The sequence below is a fragment of the Labrus mixtus genome, chromosome 13, assembly GCF_963584025.1.
Source record: "Labrus mixtus chromosome 13, fLabMix1.1, whole genome shotgun sequence".
NCBI classification, from domain to species: domain Eukaryota; kingdom Metazoa; phylum Chordata; class Actinopteri; order Labriformes; family Labridae; genus Labrus; species Labrus mixtus.
Window position 1 is genome coordinate 2,913,995 of NC_083624.1, and position 20,453 is coordinate 2,934,447.

Below are 20,453 nucleotides of genomic sequence, written 5' to 3' on the forward strand. Positions count from 1 at the left end.
TATTCATACGCACAGCTGGAAAAAGTAGTTCCACTAAATCAGCTGACTGATGACGTCACAAGAGTTTTAAAAAAAACTCGGATACACAAACACCGAGTTCAAACGTGAAATATGAATCAGGATGTACAGTGTGTGTGTGTGTGTGTGCATATAAATACCATTGCTAATTGAAGTTTAAACTTGTCCTTCCTGTCCATAGTTCCCATGGTGACCGTGGGAGAAAACACACACATACACAACACAGAAACACACACACACACACACACACACACACACACACAACACAGAAACACACACACACAAAGATACAAACTCTACAGGATCATAGGGTCCGTCTTGGTGTTCTATATTTATATAATCTGTTTCATTTCGCACACTCAGCAGTAAGATGATGACATCACTCAGCTTCTTTACACTGGCTCCGTTATGTTTCTTGAATCAGATTTTACTGATTCATTTTTTAGCTCTGCATGGCCTTTCTTCCTGTTTCACCTCTGATCTCTTTAATTACAAATCTTCTTTTCACTGTATTTTTTTTTATCTCGTATTTTTTCCTTTCCCAGTGTTTTGTCAGGACTGTATTGATATCGCCTTTATTTGAATCCTCATGTTTTTATGACTAGTCTGTTTATTTAGCTGCATCGCTGAAGCAATTTGTGATTTATGATTTAGAAAATTGCTCTTCAACTAGAATGTATTATTTTTCATGGAACTGTCTGTAAGATCAATGCTGTCCGTCTTATAAGCACAGAAACAGAATGCAAGTTTAACTTCAAATTATATCTATAAGAAAAACACAATTCAGATATTAATGTCTTAAATATTATATAAAATCTATCAGAAGAAACACAACACAAACATTTTCTCTGTATTTAATTTCCAATCACTGTTACATATAGAGTCCTTTAATGGAATATCTCTATCTATCTAAGTGACTTCCACTCTAACATGTTTTGTTTGTATGGGTGTAATGTGCCTTGTGTTATGGGGGCTGTGTTGGTGTTGGTTGTACGTCTTACCTCTTGGAGTGTTATTATTTGGGGGATGGTTCATGTCAATGGTGCTGCTGTGATGTCGGCCAAATGACATGCTGGAACATTTGATTGGCTCTCAGCTAATGTGTCAGAATAATTCAGTGTGGGATGGGTCGTGTTAGTGACCTGACATAAAAATAGAAATAAATCATTCATTCATTCTAATGCAGTTTGAAGCATATTGTGATTTAGTTTATATCATGCTTTTATTGTGAAAGGGAAGTTCCAATAAAACCATGAATTCCCCACAAAAATCCCAGGGGACATGACATCAGTGTCATCAAAGGCCCTTTGGTTCTCTTTCCTGTAAATCTATTATTCAAAGATGTAAAGAGTCATTCATGCATCTACACTTTAAAAAAAAGAAAGAAAATATATAAATTAAGAACTATAAATTTGTGTTCCTCCACTTTTTTAAATCCATTACCGATTCATTATTAGAGCAGAAGGAGAGGAGTAGCATTACCTCCGGACATTTTCTCATTAAATACAGCATGAGGGAAACAGAAGCAGACACAATATAATACACACGATCGTCTTTGTGTGTGTTGTTGGTGTTCAGCTCTATTGTTCTGTTTTGTCCCAGATCTGACAAAACTAACTGTATTAATGAAGAGGAGGCTAACACACTCACACACACACACACACAGGCTGCAGTGTTTAGATGTTGGACAGCAGAATGGAGCTCTGTTGGCACATCTGCAGCTCTCTGCATTTTTCCTCCTCACTCATATCAAAGGTTATTCCACCAGTGGGAGGTTAGATGTCAAAGGTCGCCTCTCCTCCTCGACCCTTCTTCTTTTAAAGCTTCAACTCGAGTCTGGGTGTGACTGCAGTTTACATTACTCTTTGTGAGGGAACAAAGAACTTTTTTTTTTTTTCTTCATCTCAGGGAGGAACAGACACTACATAGAAGACGCACCAGATGATGTATTACACACAGAGTAGGATACAGTGCGATGCTTAACCGTGACGGACCCAGTTAGGACCAACACACACTCATGGGGAGCAGCAGACCTGTTGGAAGTTTTCCAGTTAAATCCTAAAACAGACCGACTCTCCTCAGGATCTCTTTCCGTCATTTGTCAACTCGTTCTTTTGATGTTTTGTGATCATAAAAACTGCGGATATGGAAGCATACTATCAACACAGGGATTATAAATGCATAAAAATGTAATATGCCTTCCAGACGCTAAGTAACAGAATCATCCAACTGGACTGAATGTAACGACAATATTTAATCTCCTTTTAGCTTTGACTTTCATCTGCATACAAAATAGATTTATGACTGTTTAGCTGCTAAGGGCTCCACAATGTTCGCCAGATAACCGCTATTTCTAGCTTCATGGTGAGCAGGTATTCACTTGGTTTTTATAGATTTTTCACTAAACACCTGAAGTCAGGAACGATACAGCAAATCCTTTTTGCTAAACCATACTTCTGTAGAAGTCTAATATTTTCCGAAGTCGCAGATTTATATTCCTACAACCTGTCAGAAAGACATGTGATGAATATTCATGGTCCGGGTCCACCCTGTGGTTTCTGTCCTGCGCCTCTCTCTCCCTGATAACTGACTCCGCCCACTGTCCTGTCTCTACAGTGAAGGCACACAACAACAAAATAAAAATTCTCAAATACTATTTAAGTTTAATCATATACTGTACATATGAGATACATACTGTATGTTTGAAAACAAATCTGCCAATGGAGCAAATATTTCTTACAGAGTGTCTTGAAATAAGACATCACATCTCATTCTGATATTTGCCCCATTGGCAGATTTTTTTATTTTTTCCACTCATAAAGCAATCCAGGCCTTACGCTCCCCTTGTTATATCTTGAAAAAAATATGATTTCATGACTTGTCAAGTGGATTGTAATGAGAACTTTTTTTGACTAGAAATTAGATCTCTCTCTCTGCCACCTGCTGCTAATGTCTCTTCACACAAAGGAGGAAAAAAAACTACATTTAAAACATGTTCAACATCTGATACTGAGTTTGACTTTTCCTCACAGCTGTATCTCCTTTGGGTGTTTGTGAGTGACCTAAATGTTTCATCAGCACTTTTTATGTGTTTATTTAAAAGAAAAATGTGCTGCATACATTGCAAATTCAACATTTTTAACATTTGTCTGTTAAATAAGTGTTTTGCTTTATTAGCAGAAGAATAACAGAAGGTGGACTATTAAGGCTGTAAGTATTTATACTGAGTCTTTTAAACAATAATGGCTGATTTTGATCAATTGGAGTAACTGCAGAGGTGTTTTTAAAAAGAATAAAGAGCAGGTAGGTGTGTTTGTATGTGTGTATATATGCATGTTATACCTGTGGGACTGTATAAAACAATGCAGCATCATAATAGGTGAACCACATATTTATCACCTGCAGTGTCAGCCATCTTCCTCTGTGTGTGTGTGTGTGTGTGTGTGTGTGTGTGTGTGTGTGTGTGTGTGTGTGTGCTCTCATTAATCATGGTGTTGTTCCTCCAGCGGGACTACCTGATCTGAGGAGGGGAACCATCTGTTGCCCAACACCTTTTCTTTTTCTGTGGTTTGTTGACATGGGAGAGAAGTTGTTATTCCAGGTCACCGCTGATATATAAAGCATTGTCACTTTTTAACTGGGGATGGTGATTTAGAGAAGAAAACTGAAATGTGAATCATTGTTCAACGTATACATTAATCACACTCTTGGCTCATGATTGGTGGAGATATGCGACATAAAAAAAAAAATAATAATAATTTCCTTCCCTCTTCCCTTTTTATGGCAGGATGTCTCCCTCTAGTGGTAGTAAATAAAAAATATTAATTTGCCTCTTTCCGGTCATATTCTGCCCAATGGTGATCTTTCTCTATTAAAATCACACATATTACATGTCCTTTAAATGCTAAATTGTATGTTTTCCCTGTACATAGTAAACTGATGGTAATATTCTGATCTCTTACTTGTATGTCTACATCATAATTGTGTGGTTAGGGCCCTTATGTTTCCGTAGTTGCTGTTTTTCTAGTCTTTCATCTGAGTATTCACAAACATCCTGAGAATCCTCTCAGAGCTCCTGACTGAGCTTCAAATATCCTAGAGCAAGGAAGAGACAGAAACTTTAACCTTAGTGAGGAGGCGTGGTTGACCCCGTTGCTATGACACATTTTGTCAGGAGCTGTGATTGGTTTGTGAGTATGGCCCCTGCCGTTTATGAATCATCTTTCCTTTGAACAACAACGTGATGAACAATGAGCCTTAAACACTGCAGGGCCGGACCCAGAGGGAAAAATCGTTAAAAGCAAGTATTCCACTTTCTGCAGCTGGAATCCTTATAGTGTTGCACTGCTGCCATCTTCTGGGGTTTATTGACACACAGCATGTCCTTTGTCAGATTGTATTCCATAAACTCCTCCCCTGCGTTCATATTTAATAATGTGTTTTATAGGTATGACATGTTTTTCAGCTGTGATTGGTCGATCCCATAAATGTTAGAAAAACGTGCTCTCTTAGTGATGATGGGCATATAGGACAGTGAAATGGATTAGGCCCAATCATAGATCTAGTCAGACATTGTGTAATTCTGAACCCTAGGAAATTAAAATCTCTGGTGAGCTATTGTAAGACGTACTTTAAAAGCATATACAAAATGTTTGAACACACATCGTGTCTTTAATCTGTGATTAGACGCACCTGTGGAGTAAACGACATCCAGAGGGACTCACCTTGCATGTCTCACTTTGCACTGAAAAAAAAGACCAAGATTGAAATGTCTAAATATTTTTTGTCTGTTAAGCCAGACCATAATCTAATAATAATAATAATATTCTTCATTTAGTGTTTGGAGAACATTTTTCTATTTCTCTCCTCAGCTTGAGAAATTCTCCAGCCTCTTTAAAATCCTCCTCACTACTTACTAATCTAACGGTCACATCAGGAGCTCTCGGACGGAAAGATGCTTTGTGATCAACTTCTATCTTTATCTAACTTGAATGGGAAATTCTTAGAAAATGTCATGAATATTCGTTTTATTAGGATTTTGTCACTAGGATCAACTCTTTGGGCGGCAGTAGCTCAGTCTGTAGGGACTTGGGTTAGGAACCAGAGGGTCGCCGGTTCAAGTCCCGGTGCAGACCAAATATGGAAGTTGGTCTGGTAGCTGGAGAGGTGCCAGATCACCTCCTGAGCACTGCTGAGGTGCCCCTGAGCAAGGCACCCCCCTCCCCACCATCAACCCTGACATCTCTCCATTAGAGCATGTCCATTGGATCCTGTTTGTGCATGTGTGTGTATATTTCAGCCTACGTGTGTGTTGCATGACTTACTTTATTGATCCCCTTGCGGGATCAATAAAGTAAATCTTAATCTTAATCTTTGTAGGAGGGACGTGCCGGTAGCCTAGTGGTTAGTCCTCAGGCGGCCGGTCCGGGTTTGAATCCGAACCTTGTTATTCCGCAGTCTCTTTCTCGCCCCGGTTTCTGACTCTATCCACTCACTGTCCTAGCTCTAATTTGAGGCCTATAAAGTCCAAAAAGAAACCTTTAAAGAAAAGAAGAAAAATCTTTGTACTCAAGAAGCTTTTAAGACTTGTATTGAAACTTGTCTCTCATTTGGTCTAGTGTAGGAAAGGATAGTCTATAGGCCTACAAATTCCCTCTTCGAGCTGAAACAGCTCTTTTAGATAGATAGATAGATAGATAGATAGATAGATAGAATCTTTATTATCATTGTATACAAGGACACAACGAAACTTCGTTAGCAGCAATCCTAAACAGCAGCATTTACAAAAACAACAACAACAAAAATATATTTGTGGTGATATGAAAGAGAAATATGCAAAAAGTGGCCAGAACAATTGCTGTTCAGTGAATGAATGATAATAATAATAAATAAATAGACAGTTGTGGTGACTGAAAAAATATATACAGTTATTATTTTACAGTGACTGATTAATTAAACAAATATAAATATAGAGATATAGTGCAAATAATTTCCCAGTTTGGGATCAATAAAGTAATTCTATTCTAAGTGAAGTTATAGTGCAGTGAAAGAGTATATACAGTTATTATTGTGCAGTGACTGGATGAGTGAATAAATAAATAGACAGTTAAAGTTAAAGTGCAGTGACTGAGTAAATAAATAGACAATTATAAAGCAGTGAATTACAAAGTTATTGCACAAGTAATATTGAACAGTTAGCAGCAGTACTTACTTTTACTTTTTTTCCATTTAATGAATGATTTCCCTTTTTCTTATATAGACTACCCCTATAATTTTCCTTATTTATCCACCAATCACTTGATCTGCTGTTTTGGAAGCAGCATAGAGATGTTTGTAGCTCCTCTGATTCATTTCCCTCTTTTTAACTAAATGTAATCTTCAGTGCAAACAAGAACTCACCACTTTGAAGAATCATCTAAACTGATGACACAATGCATTAACACAAAAAAATGTGCTAAACTAACTCCAGAAATTAGTGATTGCGAATATTGTACAAGAAACAGCACACGTCTTGAACGTTGAACACAGTCATGTTCGTCTGCCTCCATTTCCCATCATGCCCTTCGGTGATTTCACCGGAAGAAAACCTCCGTTTTGCCCTTACGCTTCCTCTTTCCGTCAGCGGAGTTTAGGTACGACAGCGACTATTTTATTCCCTTGCTTAAATCTAATCTAAATCATGACTTTAAACAGTCATCCACGTTAAACAAACATTTCTGAGCGTGTGCTAAATCTTAAAGATTAAGACCGATCGACTATTTCAGCTGCAGACTTGTTGTTTGTTGTGTTTTTAGTAGTTTTGTGGAGCTCTTTGGTGACACGGCGCTGCGATGGCTAAAAGGCCGGCAGCCGCTACTCGCAGAGCGGATACGTGTTTGTGTCGAGCTCCGAGAGAAAAGTAGAGATTAATTTGTTTGCATGTGACTAAAACCTAATAGTTAATACTTCAGAATTACTTCTTACTGTCTACTGCATACAGTTACACTTACATACACATATTAGTTTCAGTAGCTAGTGTGCTAAGCTAATGGGAGGCATGTAATGAAGCATCAGAAATAACAGAGAGTCGCTTTTCTTTGCGTTTTTTAAAGTCATAATCTAAGAAGCTGTGTGTTAAAATGATGTTTTAAGAAATACTTTGGCGACTGAGTGTTAATCTAAGGTCTCAAACTTGTCGTTCACACGTCAGGTTTTGTAAATAACACCGACTTGTCTCGTCCCTGTCTCAGGACACGATGGGACGTGTGATCAGGGGACAGAGAAAAGGTGCGGGCTCCGTGTTCAAAGCCCACGTGAAGCACAGAAAAGGTGCTGCTAAACTCCGTCACATTGACTTCGCTGAACGTCATGGTTACATCAAGGGGATCGTGAAGGTGAGACCTCAGCTGTCACTACATCACTTTATTCTATCATCAGTGTTCATGCAGATCTGGTTACTTTACTCCTGTTGTTTCTTATCCATCTTTGCACTACATCACTTTATTTACCTTTTACAGTTACATTGTTTATATTAGTTCTGTTGTTCCATTATTCAAGTTGTCATTTAGTATTTAGCCTACTTGGACATGGCTCTGTGTATGTTGGTCCTATGGAAAAGCCTTACTCATGACTCAATCTGTGAAACAGTTTCCAGAATATGTAGTCCAAGGATCCTCTTACATTAAAAAAAACTCTTGAGGACTTTTTCCCTCCATAGACTTTGTAAATAAGTAAACTTGCATGTTAGAAAAATGGCTGTATTTACACATCTCTTTGACTCGATTGATTTTGAAATATAAGTGAAAACTTCTGTAAATAATGAAAGTGTATATATTTATTTCTCCTTTACTACACATAGTTCTGTTTACATCTGGTCACTACTACACATAGTTCTGATTACATCTGTTAGTCTGATCACTGTCCACTTATATCTACTCTTTTATATTTTGTATTTTTAACTTTAAGCTTTAAGTTGTATTTAAAGTGACTCTTTATATTTAGGTTAAAATGTTTCGTCTACTTGCACTGTTGTTAATTTACTGCTCTGTGTGCCTTTGAATTGCCCCCCGGGGACAAATACAGTTTTTTTTTAATTGTCTTTCTTGGTGGCAGGTTGGGAGCCATGCTTACTTGTAAAGTTGCGCGTGTCCCGGTTTTGACTTTTCTTCTTCTTCCTCTCAGGATATTATCCACGACCCCGGCCGTGGTGCCCCCCTGGCTAAAGTGGCCTTCCGTGACCCTTACCGCTTCAAGAAGAGGACAGAGCTCTTCATCGCAGCTGAGGGCATCCACACCGGACAGTTCATCTACTGCGGCAAGAAGGGTAAGAGGACAAAAAGTCAAGTTTCTCCAAATGTTCTGTCTCTACAGTAAGATGTCTCCTGATCAGCATAAGACTGGGTTAAAATCCTGAATCTGTACCTCAACTTGCTGCGTTTGAATCATGGATTACGGACTCAGAATGCTTCTTGGTTTACATGTGGTAGTGGGATGTTGGAAGTGCTTAATATCCAACATTTATTTTTTTTATTTGTACATTTTATTTTATTTCAAACAAACAATAAAGTTAAGAAAAACAAACATGAAATCTCAAATTTTGAATGAAAAGGAGCAGAAAGAAGACTAATTTTATAATATCTGCCCCTCTTTCGCAAAACATTAATTAAAACAAAACATTTAATTCAAAAACAATTAAAGGCAGGCGAACACAGCTGCAAAGCATATCACAATCATTTTTTGTTACAGCATCACGAAACAAAACAATACATCTCACTGACACATTTATTCAACAAACTGGCTTTAATTTTTCTTTTAAATATCATGTTTGATTTTGATTCTTTAGTTTCTCTGTTGAGATTTTTCCATAAACCGATTTCCTTTCACAGTAAAACAACTTTCCCTCGATTTGGTTCTGAATCTCGTTTTATTAAAGATCTCTGTTCCTTTTAAATTATAACGGCTTTCCCTTTTTTCATCTGTTTTTGATGTTTTTTTGGCAATGTTTTCTGATTAGCTTTAAACATAATTTGCAGAATACTGTAATCAACTCATTCATGACATTTCAACAACTGGCCTTCTGGTTTTCAAAACAAAATGTTGTTGATTTTTATAAATGATTCTATCAACGTAAATGCCAAGATGCTAATTTGCAACCAGCAAATACATTTGTGCCACAGTGTTATCTCACCAGTTTGTATAATTAATTCTGATGCTTATGTGACAGGGTTTTATAAATGTCCAACAGGGCTGAGATATCCTGATGCGTTGAGATTTAACCAGAAACGTTGGACGTGTCCTCGTTCTTTAGTCAAGCTTTTTAAAGAGTTGTTTATGGACAGACGAGTCAAATCGAGACTATTTTCAAATCTGCTGCGTGACGCTGTTATGTTGGGATCGCTTTAAGCAATCGAATGAGACGAAGCAAACACCTGTTCAGACTGTTGTAGAAGAACAGGTGATGACATGAACGAGGTGTCATTGGTTTATGGAGAAGGGGGAGTTTTTATTCTTCTATTCAAAGTCAACTTTATTGTCAATTTTAAAATATGCCGGACATACAGTGGAATTGAAACTGCGTTTGTCTCCGTCCCACGGTGCAATACAACCAAAATAAGGTAAAATAAAATGAGAGAAATAATATTTACAGTAATAAATTCTAATTTGTGCAAAATAAAATTTAAAGAAAAAGTAAACTTGTGCAGTAAACTGAGTGTACTTTTGAATAGTGTATATTGTGTATCAAGTTTGTTTTTAATAGTCTTTAAATCAGAGTTTTTGTTAATACCTTTCTATCTTCTTGGATGCATCTTGATCTTATTTTATAGAATCTTTCATTTTGTTATGCATCCACTTTGCCCCAACATTTGGTTTGTAGACTGGAAACATCAGCATGTTAACAGCAGGTTGTTCTGTATAATCCAGTGTTTGATTGTTTTGGGCCACATGGTTTGGTGAATGTGTGAAGCCGCCCCTCACCGTGTTTTTTAATCTTACAGCTCAGCTGAACATCGGCAACGTCCTGCCCGTCGGCACCATGCCCGAGGGAACCATCATCTGCTGTGTGGAAGAGAAGCCCGGTGACAGGGGCAAGCTGGCCCGCGCTTCAGGAAACTACGCCACAGTCATCTCCCACAACCCTGAGACCAAGAAATCCAGAGTCAAGCTGCCCTCCGGCTCCAAGAAGGTCATCGCCTCAGCCAACAGAGCTGTCGTTGGTGAGGACTCTTACAGAGCTGTTTCCTCACTTCCTGTATGACCGTGCGAGTGCTCTCCGTCTGACCTGCTCTGCCCTGTCTGTGTTTCAGGTGTTGTTGCCGGCGGCGGTCGTATTGACAAGCCCATCCTGAAGGCAGGTCGTGCCTACCACAAATACAAGGCCAAGAGAAACTGCTGGCCACGTGTCCGTGGTGTGGCTATGAACGTAAGTGATCAAGAATGTACTGCAGCCGTGATATCTGATGCTGACAAAGGATCATTACCCGCAGATTAGAACCTCCAGTTCGAGATAGAAAATTGAATGCAAGGTGTGCACTTGTTGATGCTACTGAGCCGGGCTGTGTGTCAGAAACTTAATATCTTTTGGGTTCCAGTTCTGGTGATGTGTTGGTCCTATGAAAAGCCTTACTCATGACTCAATCTGTGAAACAGTTTCCAGAATATGTAGTCCAAGGATCCTCTTACCTAAAAAAACTCTTTAAGGTTCCTTGAGGACTTTTTTTTTTCCCTCCATAGACTTTGTAAATAAGTAAACTTGCATATTAGAAAAATGGCTGTATTTACACATCGCTTTGATGCACAACTCGATTGATTTTGAAATAAAAGTGAGAACTTTTAGAAATAATGAAAGTGACGGTGAAGCAGCATGGGGGGGGTGAGTGAGGAGGAAAGTGGAGGCTGAGGTCTTCTATGTTGTGTGTGTGTGAAGGACTCGGACTGAGTTTAACATATATTTCTTTTTCCCTTCTCTCCTCAGCCCGTTGAGCATCCCTTCGGTGGTGGTAACCATCAGCATATTGGCAAACCCTCAACAATCAGGAGGGACGCACCCGCTGGTCGCAAGGTCGGTCTCATCGCTGCCCGTCGTACAGGCAGACTGCGCGGAACAAAGACCGTACAGGAGAAGGAGAACTAAACCTGACTTTGTTAATAAAACATGTTCCGAAAGAATCCTTTTCTCTTGCCTTTTTTGTTTTTACGTTTTCTCTCACACACACACACAAAGTGAGACGTTAAGATTTCAAGAAGACATTTGGAACATGTTGCTCTAACAAAAGCACAGGTGTTAGCATTACATTGATGATTGCTGAATGAATCCACCTGGTTCAGTAATAGCTGACTGACTACCCTTACATGCACCAAATACTGATTTTAGTTTTTATTCAGAAAAGGATTATTTTTAACCCATTAATGACGTTAGTATTCAAAGGTCATGTTTACATACTTTCATACAGCTGGCTCATTTTGTTCTTTTATGTCAGCGATCTCGCGATTGATCCCGAAGGAATCTCATCATAAATGTTTTCTCAGGACATGCAGCACGGCTCACCCGTCAAATCTTATCAACAGTTATAGTTCAGTTGGAGTTAAATTTATTTTCACAATGAAATAGTAAATGCAAAGACAGTATGACAGTGCAGGAAGAGGTAGGAAATTCTGAGCTTAATTGAAGCCTCCACCTAAATTATTTCAAAAATATAAACAAAAACAGAAATTATAAACTGATAAGAAATTGACATACAGTCACAATGACGAACCGAAATCAGAAAATGTGAATACACCAGGCTTTATAAAAAACATTGGATACCATCAGAGCTAAGACCAACTTGCTGTTTGGAGTGACACTCCATGGCTGGACCTATCAGAATGACTCGATTTGAAAGAATCCGGTAAGGCAGCTATGTCCTGTGTCTAATACTTTACATTTTCAGTAATAATGGTGGAAAGTTGTAGAATAGGTAAGAGAACCCTGTGTTGTGGGTATTAGGGATGTTGAATAATTGGCATTGTAGAGATTTAATGTAGCTGCTTCTGCTGTGATGAGTTTAGAAACACCAGTTCAAAGAGAAAACTTTGCTGTTTGGAGTTTCTCAGTTTTAAAGGACCTTCAAGAAAAAGATTTAATCAAGCTGTCATCGGCTTAAAACAAGTGATGTTGACAAATTATCAGTTCATTAAGAAATCAAAATGTAGAAGATAAAACTTAAAACTCTTTCCTGACTTACTGACATTTACATGTACAAAATAATCCGTTCTGCCCATTTATGGAAAAACAGATTGAACAGTTATTGTGAGTTGTTTTATTCTAAGACAAAACCTCAAGTTTTTATCATCTTGACAACTAAATAAAACAAACTAGAATCTCACAATGTGCCACAGAGTTGAGTCCAAAACAATAAACCTCATCATGGTGTTTCTTACCTTGCTGCTGGTAATCGACTTTCTGTACACTAGAGGGAGCTGGTGTGTCAGGACAGTCAGGAAGTAAAGGTTTGCTGGTTGTAATTCTCATAATCAATCAATATAACAGCGCAATATGATCTTTATAACAGTCTGTAAGGTGTATATTTTTTAAAGTTTATTGAGCTTGAGACACCGCATATATCCATTTATTATAACATATCAAAGGCGCTGACCCTTTGTTGGACGGTTGTGATGTTTGATGAGAAAAAAATGTTTTCATTTAAAGAGATGCAAAAAGTGCGTTTTAGAAACTCAGGTGAGAATTTTCTGTTTTCCCCCCACAAAAACTAAAAAATAATCACCTTGTGTGTGTGAACCTGAGTTTGTGTGTTTTAAACTAAACCTTTTCTCCAGTTTAGAAACCATGAAACAAGGGGCGCAGACAGCTTAGTGGTTTAGTTGCGCCCCATTTAGGAGGCTGTGGTCCTCTTAGTGGAGGGCCCACGTTCAGGTCTGGCCTGTGGCTCCTTTCCCGCATGCCATTCCCCTCTCTCTCTCTCTCTCTCACTCTCTGTCTCTGGTCTCCTACTCCAACCACTGTGTTATCAAATAAAGGCATAGGATAAATGTAAAAATAAAACAAAAGATAAGAGGTGAACCAGCAGAAGTTACAGTAAGTGTCCTTAACTTCCCGAGATTCGACTCAGTAACATCTCAAGTACTTTTATCTTTTGTGGAGCAGTTCAAAGTTAGCAGTGTCTTTCAGAGGCACATCTAAAGAAATGACAATATATGAGTCCCCCGTTCTGAGACTTTAAAGGGACACCTCTGCAGCAGCAGAAGAAAAAAAAAATCACACAGCAAGTTGCCAGTTTATTAGGCCCTCCTAACGATGATCGACTGACAGTTTGGGATTAAAGCGGTTATGGGCAGGTATGTAACATTTTTTGATTTCTTAAGTACCTGGTGCATTTCATTTCAACATCAATCTAGTTGTGCAATCGTGCATCAAAGTGATGTGTACATACAGCCACTCTTTTTAATATCAGTTCACTCATGTGCAAAGTCTGTGGTGGAAAAAGTCCCCAATGCCTTCAAGGAACCTTAACGTTTTTTTCATTGTCAGACCCCTTCACCTCCTCGACCACTTTCCTTCTGTTGCATATAACGTTATGCAACACCAAATTCTGAGCACAAATATAACACAGAATGAGTATGGTTTCCTCGCGGCCTTCAGTGAACAGAATATAATCCATTAAATGGGAGCAGGGCCCCTTCCAAGACGATAAGTGACCTCTTTAAAGCGACAAAATGTCCCCAAAGAGTTTGTTCACAATCCTCTTTGATGCAGAATCAACAAACCACACTCATCAGCACTTGCATAAAAACAATCCAGCATTTTATAATCCTCATTTGATGCATAAACCAGCAAATCTTTTTCTTAAAGGTCACATATTACGCAAAATACATTTTACAATGTTTTTCTAACACGAATTTGTGTCCCTAATCAGTCTACAAACCCCACAATGATGACAAAAGTCCATCCTCTTCATCTTTTGCGGACTCCACTGTTCAGAAAATGTGTGCTCAAACAGGCTGTTTGGAGATTTTCCCTTCATGACATCACAAAGGGCAGTAACCCCTCCCCCAGGTGGATGGCCCTCCCACAGTTAGGTGTTTGTTCTGCCCCAAGTCTGCCTTCTTACCGTAAACAATGGGACATGGTGCGAGAAAGCCTGAGCCACCCAAACCCTTTTAGAGGGGGCGTGGCCAAACACAGCTCATTTGCATTTAAAGCTACAGACACAGAAACAGCCTGTTCTGAACAGGCCTGAAATGAGGGGTTTATAGGCATGATCAAATACAGGATCAGAGTGGATTTAGAACAAGAAACCTCCCAGACTTGTTTTAGGGAACTTTGAGATGTATTTTAACGTGTTGAAAAGGAGAATAATATGTGACCTTTAAGAACAGATACATTTCAGCTAACTGATTTGCCACTTTTTACAGATGAAGGTCTCAACAGAAGTTTATTGATTTGGTCTACGAGTAAAAATGAGACACAGGCAAGATTCCATGTTCTTTATTTGCTAAGGGCGCAATGCTTTTTTTGTTATATTTCTGTGCACAAAAAACCTCACAAAGTGAAAGTCCACATCGCGACTGTAGCTCCAGAATTCAACGTCACACCATGGCCAAAACAAAAGTCGGCAAAAAACAGGGCGCAGAACTCTGTACAGTCAATATCTTCTTTAAAAATAACACAAGGACAAAAATGTTCCTCTTAAATCAAATTCTATTTTTTAGTGAAATACAACAAAATAAATTCTATAAAATAAGAGCAAAATATTTAAATATAATACGATGGGCAGAATATTTTCATTTGCAGGAGTATTTGGTATGTTTTAGACAAAAAGAAAAAAAAAAAAAAAAAAATCAAAAAAATACATGCATTCAAGTTACCAATTAAATACAGTATTTACTGATGTTTACCTTTTACTCCTACAGAATTACAAGTTAGCTCAAGTTGCAACGTGACTAACCAGCCGATATTCTTACGGTACAACCCCGCTGTGGATCCAGTTCTCCACGGAGCACGAGGCTGCCGCACGGGATCTTTATCCCGAACCGCAGCCAGGCGCCAAAACCCGGCCAGCTCCGTGACAGAAAGGAAGCCAATTGGGCAACAAGTCTGTCTACAACTAGGCTCTATTGAAGAGACAGAAGCAAACCACACAGTCTATTTTACACCAGAAAGCCCAGTGCAGCAATTCTGTTGCATGTGTGTTTCATTTTTCAGATTTCCTACAGATGAAAGCTAAGCCGTCTATCCCACCAAAAACTGACTGCCGAATGTAAAGTTGGAGGATTATAATGTGCAATTGAGAAGCCACTTATTCATACATTGGTTCAAAAGATCGCCCTCATTGTAGACAGGGTAAGATGAGTAGAAAAAGGAACAAAAAAAAAAAAAAAAAAACCTAAGGGTAACAACACCCCTCTGGAGATGTGGATTAAGAACAGCTTTTAGGTTGTTATGATCACAAGTCTTCCCTTGGGCTACACTATTCTGGTGAGAAGCCATGCTAAATGTTACAGCATATTAACTAGAGCTTCGAAAAGGATTGAATTTAATAACCAGAACAAAAAAAAAAAAAAGAACAAAAGAAAAGAAAGGCAATGAGTTTCAGAACAATGTTGCATCACTGCTTTTTCACATCAACCAAACACCGTAAAAGTCCACCCAACCATTCCACGTCTCACACTAAAACCAACCACAGCTCGTGAGTTGATTTGGCATCGGTCATAAGGTTGCCAAGGAGCTTAAGAATAATAATATAATTATGATAATAACAATGCGTCCTTCTACAGTTGAATGACCAGTAACCGTCCGATGGTAGAACAAACTTTACTGCTGAGCATGGGTGATAAAACAAAGAGGAGTTGTTGTCTTCTTAAAGTTTTTTTGGGTTGGGTTTTTTTTTCTCGTATTTATAATATCCATTTTTGTTTTTCATAATATCTGCAACATCTCCCAACAGCAAACCACGCAGAGTTATGCTACTGGGGGATCTGAACAGTCAAAAACATTAACATACTATGTACACCTTTTCGTCATGTAGACAAGCGCGTCAGCATCGTCGGCTCTGGGTAAATTCGTTTTTTATTTAGTAGAACTCTCGTCCACTCCCTCACCTCTGCAGCCGCCAGAAGGCCCCTGCCACAATGGTCAGGAAGCCCCAGGCCAGGGAAGAGCAACCCCCATGCAGGCTGCAGGAGAGAAGTGGGCCTGGAGATGAGGAGAGTGGAGGCCTGGCTCTGCCCTGCCCTGGGGCCAGAGAAAGAGAGAAAGAGGAGCCCGATGAGGAGCTCTGTTGACCGAAGGATGAGAGGAAGGAGAGTGGGACGATGGAGGCTCGAGGCACAGCAGAGGAGGGGAGAAGGGACTGTTACTCCTTGGGTGGGGCAGGCGCTGGGGTAGAGGTTGTGGGGGCGGGGGCAGGGGCTGGGGCTGGGGCTGGAGCTGGGGCTGGAGCTAGAGCTGGGGCTGGGGCTGTGACTGGGGCAGGGGCAGGGGCAGGTGCAGGGGCAGGGGCAACCTCCTCGGTGCTCTCCCAGTTCTCTTGTGCTCGCGGGCCTGGGCTAGGAGTGGGACCAGGGGCTGGGGCCGGGGTCTGTGTTGGACCTGGAGTTGGGGCAGAGGCAGGACCAGGACGCTGGGGGTTGTTCATGTGCTGAGCAGCAGGCCCGGTGTACGGCTGCCCGTGGGGGTGGTTGTTCTGTAAAGGAGAAGAAAGTGGACAGAAATTAGCAGATTTTAACAATTTAACTCTAAAAATGAAGATAAACCTTTTACTGGATCTCATTAAATGAATCACAACACAGGACTGTAGAAGTTTTAAAGTTACATAGTTAAGAAAAAAACTCTGTCACGCTATCATTTATTAGAACAGTTTTATAACCCTAAGCAAGTTAATAAAACCGTTGGTTGCCATAGCTTATTAAAGGGGCTTCTGTTTCAGTGATTTGATAACACTAAACCCTAACCCTAAAACGCAGATAAGAAAATTTAGCTTTTTTTTTTTTTTTTTTTTATTACCAGTACTGGATATATTCATTAATTCCGCCTCAGAACATTCAAATTAAAAATAAATTTATAGGAGAATAGGAAAAAAGTTGCTGGCAGTATTCGATTAGAACAAACTGACATTAATCTTGTTCAAAGGATGCCGAGGTAAAAAATATATCGTTGCCATAGCAACAAAAACAGAAGACGCAGAAATATAAACTCTCATCATGTCCATTACAAACGTAGGCATTATTCATGGATAAGGAGATTCATCTCCATCCATCATGCTCTCTTCTTCGAGCGATCATTAGAGGTCAGAATGAAATCGGAAATGTAACCAAACCAAACTCCCAGCAGAATAAGATGTGTCCTGACATGTCCAAGGATGTGAGGTGAACAGCACCCTGATACACTACCTGCTGAAACTGTGTGGTTCCAGGAGAGTGAGGGTACAGAGACGTGTCCTCAGGTGGGGACGAGTCTTGATCATCAGGTGCTTCCTGTTCATCGGGCTCCTAGCAGACATGAGATAAATGTTATGACGATTAATTTCAACCTTCAAAGCTGAAAAATATGTATTAATATATCTAGAGCAGAAATGTCTTTCTAACATAACAGTGTGTAAAATGTTCTGCACTTCAGTGTAAATGTATGAGTGGGTTGTTTTGGGAAAGTCCAACTGTGCTGTGTTATCAAGTAAATGAGGCTTAAATCTGGTTTGAGTTAGTGAGTGGGTGGACTCTAAATATGAGAGCTTCCTCTCAGGGATTCCTTCCAAAGTTAATTTCCTAAAGAATAAGGCTGTTTTTTTTTTTTTTTTCTTTATTCTCATTGGTAACAGTGAGGAAAATATCAAATAACTCCAGCCTCATCATTAAACACTACACATTATCCATGTGACCATGTCGATATTTCTGTTGTGTGTGTGTGCCAAAGAGCATCAAAAACAACATGATGTAAAGGCAGATGTTGGAAAACAAATGAACCTGTCGGTGCCGATTAACACTGGTTTGTTTTGTGCTAATAAACATCACCCTTTTATTTTTACTCCATGTTGTTCTAAACCTGAAGCTCATCATTTCTCAACAGATTTGCAAATAAAAACGGGTTTAATTTGACTCCCTTTAAAGATTTTCAATAATTTGAATTGATGTGAACATAAATGTATGTTATAGGCTCTTTTTTTAAGGAGCTGACGTTTTGCAGGCTTATAATGTTAACAGGTGAGTATCAATATAAAGACATTAAATATATATCGTATTAAAGCTATGATAGAGCTGAACACAGCAGGTTAACATACATCTAACAATAATAAACATTATAAGCTGATTTATTTACCATGTATAGAACATTTCTGTTTACTGAATATTTAAGTTCTTGTTTCAAACATCTGAATAACTTTTGTTTGACAGAAATACAAATTAAAGAAGTATATTAGATCATCATCATGAGATAGTGTTGCATTCTATCTTATGTCATGTGAATGACTTTTTATGACTCTCTTATTTTTGTCAACACATTATTATCTTTTCCTCTCATGATAAGTACCTCCTCCTTTTTCTTTACTAAGTCATTTATAACACTGCTTCTCTATTATTTCATATCTATGATTTATCTAAATTGTGATATTCTAGCTCATAATTAAGATTATTTCATAGTTTAAACATTCTTTTCATAATTAAGATTTTTATTTAGGATATCATAATGATGACATAAATCAGTTTTTAAGTCTCTCATAATTGTGATTTTATTTCAAATGATCATTTTGACTTCTCTATTTTAACATTTTATAATAGTGGCTTTGATCTTATAATTTTGACATTTTATCTCACTGAGGGTACTACAAGCTCTCACTATTTTGTCTTAATTTATTTGACGAATCATCATGATTTAGACTTTTTATCCAATAATGAAGATTTTTCTTACAATGTTGAAATGCTATCTCATTATTTGACTAATAATAATAATAATCTAATTATGTGGCTTCAGAATCATATCTATGACTTGTTATTAATTTAAACGCTTCTATCCTCATTTTGTCATGGAATAAATATGATATGACCATGGAGTTTTTTAAAATATATTACTAAGGCTTAGTTTCCTTGTTTATATTTATTTTATTTTATTTAGGGATAGAAATGGGCTTCCAAAGAAAACAGAAAATTAGCTAAACAAAAAAAACAAAACAAAAAAAAAAAAGAAATGAAACAAGAAAAGTTGAGGAATTGAACGTGTTCCTAGCTTCTGCCACTGATGACTATCCAAGCTACAGGAAACTTAAAACAGTTGTTGTAGGTTTGGAAAGGTGTTTTCATTGTGTTGCGAGGCACATTCGTTGGCCTTCTTTTTGTTTCCCCCTGCTGATGTGATGATTAAAATTTTGTTTCATTTTCTTCCTTTATGTTGTGGTGCCTGGAATACTGACCTTCCCTGGGCTTCCCTGAGTACACTTGAGCTGTGTATGGAATATTACAGGAGAAGTGTGTCATTGGACTGGATTTTTCAACATAAAAATACAAGTTACTGAAATATGAGATATATTTGTATGCATTGTGAACGGCAGCCATGAATCAATACAAAAACAGATTTAGCAAAGTAAACAAGTCACAGCTGTAGCTTAAGGAGGACATCTACATTTCATGGCCTGATGGAAATTAAGGGAACCAATTCATTCATGACTTTTTAAAGAAATTTGACTTTGAAATAAACTCTAGAAAAAGATACAGCTACAAAACCGAATCATATTTCTAATAAGTAAAAGAAAAGACTAAAGTGGTTATCAAAAATGTCACCCAGTTAAAAGGTGCTAGTGTTCTGCCGTTCAGTGGCTCCAAATCAGAACAATTTAACAAAGCCAAAATGGTACCTGTAAACATATAGACTATACAGTGTCCTGTAGCTTTAGATACTAATACAGTTTGGCTCACTGAGTACAATCCCTAACGCTGGAAAATACGTTTCATGTGATAACAGCCAAATGTGTGTCAGTGTGTGTGAGAAAGGTAATATGTCATCGTCATTACCTCCTCGGGACAAAGCTCGCAGGCTTTGGCCAGTGTCATACGTGCACTGTGTGAACGCTCCAGGAAATAGCCGTTTGAGGTCTCGTTGCTCTGAACGGGAGGGGACCAGTTGTTGTAGGTGTACTGGGGGTTCCCTGTGTATGGCCTCCTCTCCAGCTCGTCCCCTAACCACTCCACTGCCCACGTCCACTTTCGTTTCAGGTCGCCATTACTCTGCAAGCGCAAGAAGAGAACATGCTGATTAGCATACATTACAGTCCTAAAAGTTGGCATGTTAACAATTTTGCACTTCTGGTCCTGTTATTGCTGACAATGTTATTTTTTGACAGTGTTTCTAGTTAGATGTCTGAAAGAAGCTCTGTTTCATATAAGCCTAGAGTAATTTAATAATGTGGTTCTTTAATAAAAAATACTTAATATCCAACTGTTACTGGTTTAAAAAGGCGATTGTGAACAGGCGACTG

General features: G+C 38.5%; 2 protein-coding genes across 7 annotated transcripts in view; one reads left to right on the forward strand and one right to left on the reverse strand.

Moving 5' to 3' along the window:
* The first annotated feature begins 6,514 nt into the window (after nucleotides 1-6,514).
* Nucleotides 6,515-11,163, forward strand: rpl8 (ribosomal protein L8). The gene is made up of 6 exons (XM_061053142.1): nucleotides 6,515-6,650; nucleotides 7,248-7,391; nucleotides 8,179-8,320; nucleotides 9,993-10,211; nucleotides 10,302-10,417; nucleotides 10,970-11,163. The coding sequence occupies exons 2-6, from the start codon at nucleotides 7,254-7,256 to the stop codon at nucleotides 11,126-11,128; spliced, it is 774 nt and encodes a 257-aa protein (XP_060909125.1). The 5' UTR covers nucleotides 6,515-6,650; nucleotides 7,248-7,253; the 3' UTR covers nucleotides 11,129-11,163.
* Nucleotides 11,164-14,463: 3,300 nt separating this feature from the next.
* The window catches only part of usp9 (ubiquitin specific peptidase 9), a 37,576-nt gene continuing 31,586 nt past the window's right edge, over nucleotides 14,464-20,453 (reverse strand). For 4 of the 6 annotated variants that reach the window (XM_061053144.1, XM_061053147.1, XM_061053145.1 and 1 more), the window contains 4 exons: nucleotides 19,990-20,202; nucleotides 19,392-19,421; nucleotides 17,383-17,481; nucleotides 14,464-16,676 (listed from right to left, as the gene is read on the reverse strand). In XM_061053144.1, the coding sequence (XP_060909127.1) occupies nucleotides 16,347-16,676; nucleotides 17,383-17,481; nucleotides 19,392-19,421; nucleotides 19,990-20,202 (672 nt within the window). In that variant the 3' untranslated portion in view covers nucleotides 14,464-16,346. The remainder of the gene's footprint in view (nucleotides 16,677-17,382; nucleotides 17,482-19,391; nucleotides 19,422-19,989; nucleotides 20,203-20,453) is intronic. The other 2 variants (XM_061053148.1, XM_061053146.1) reach the window with 1 other exon arrangement.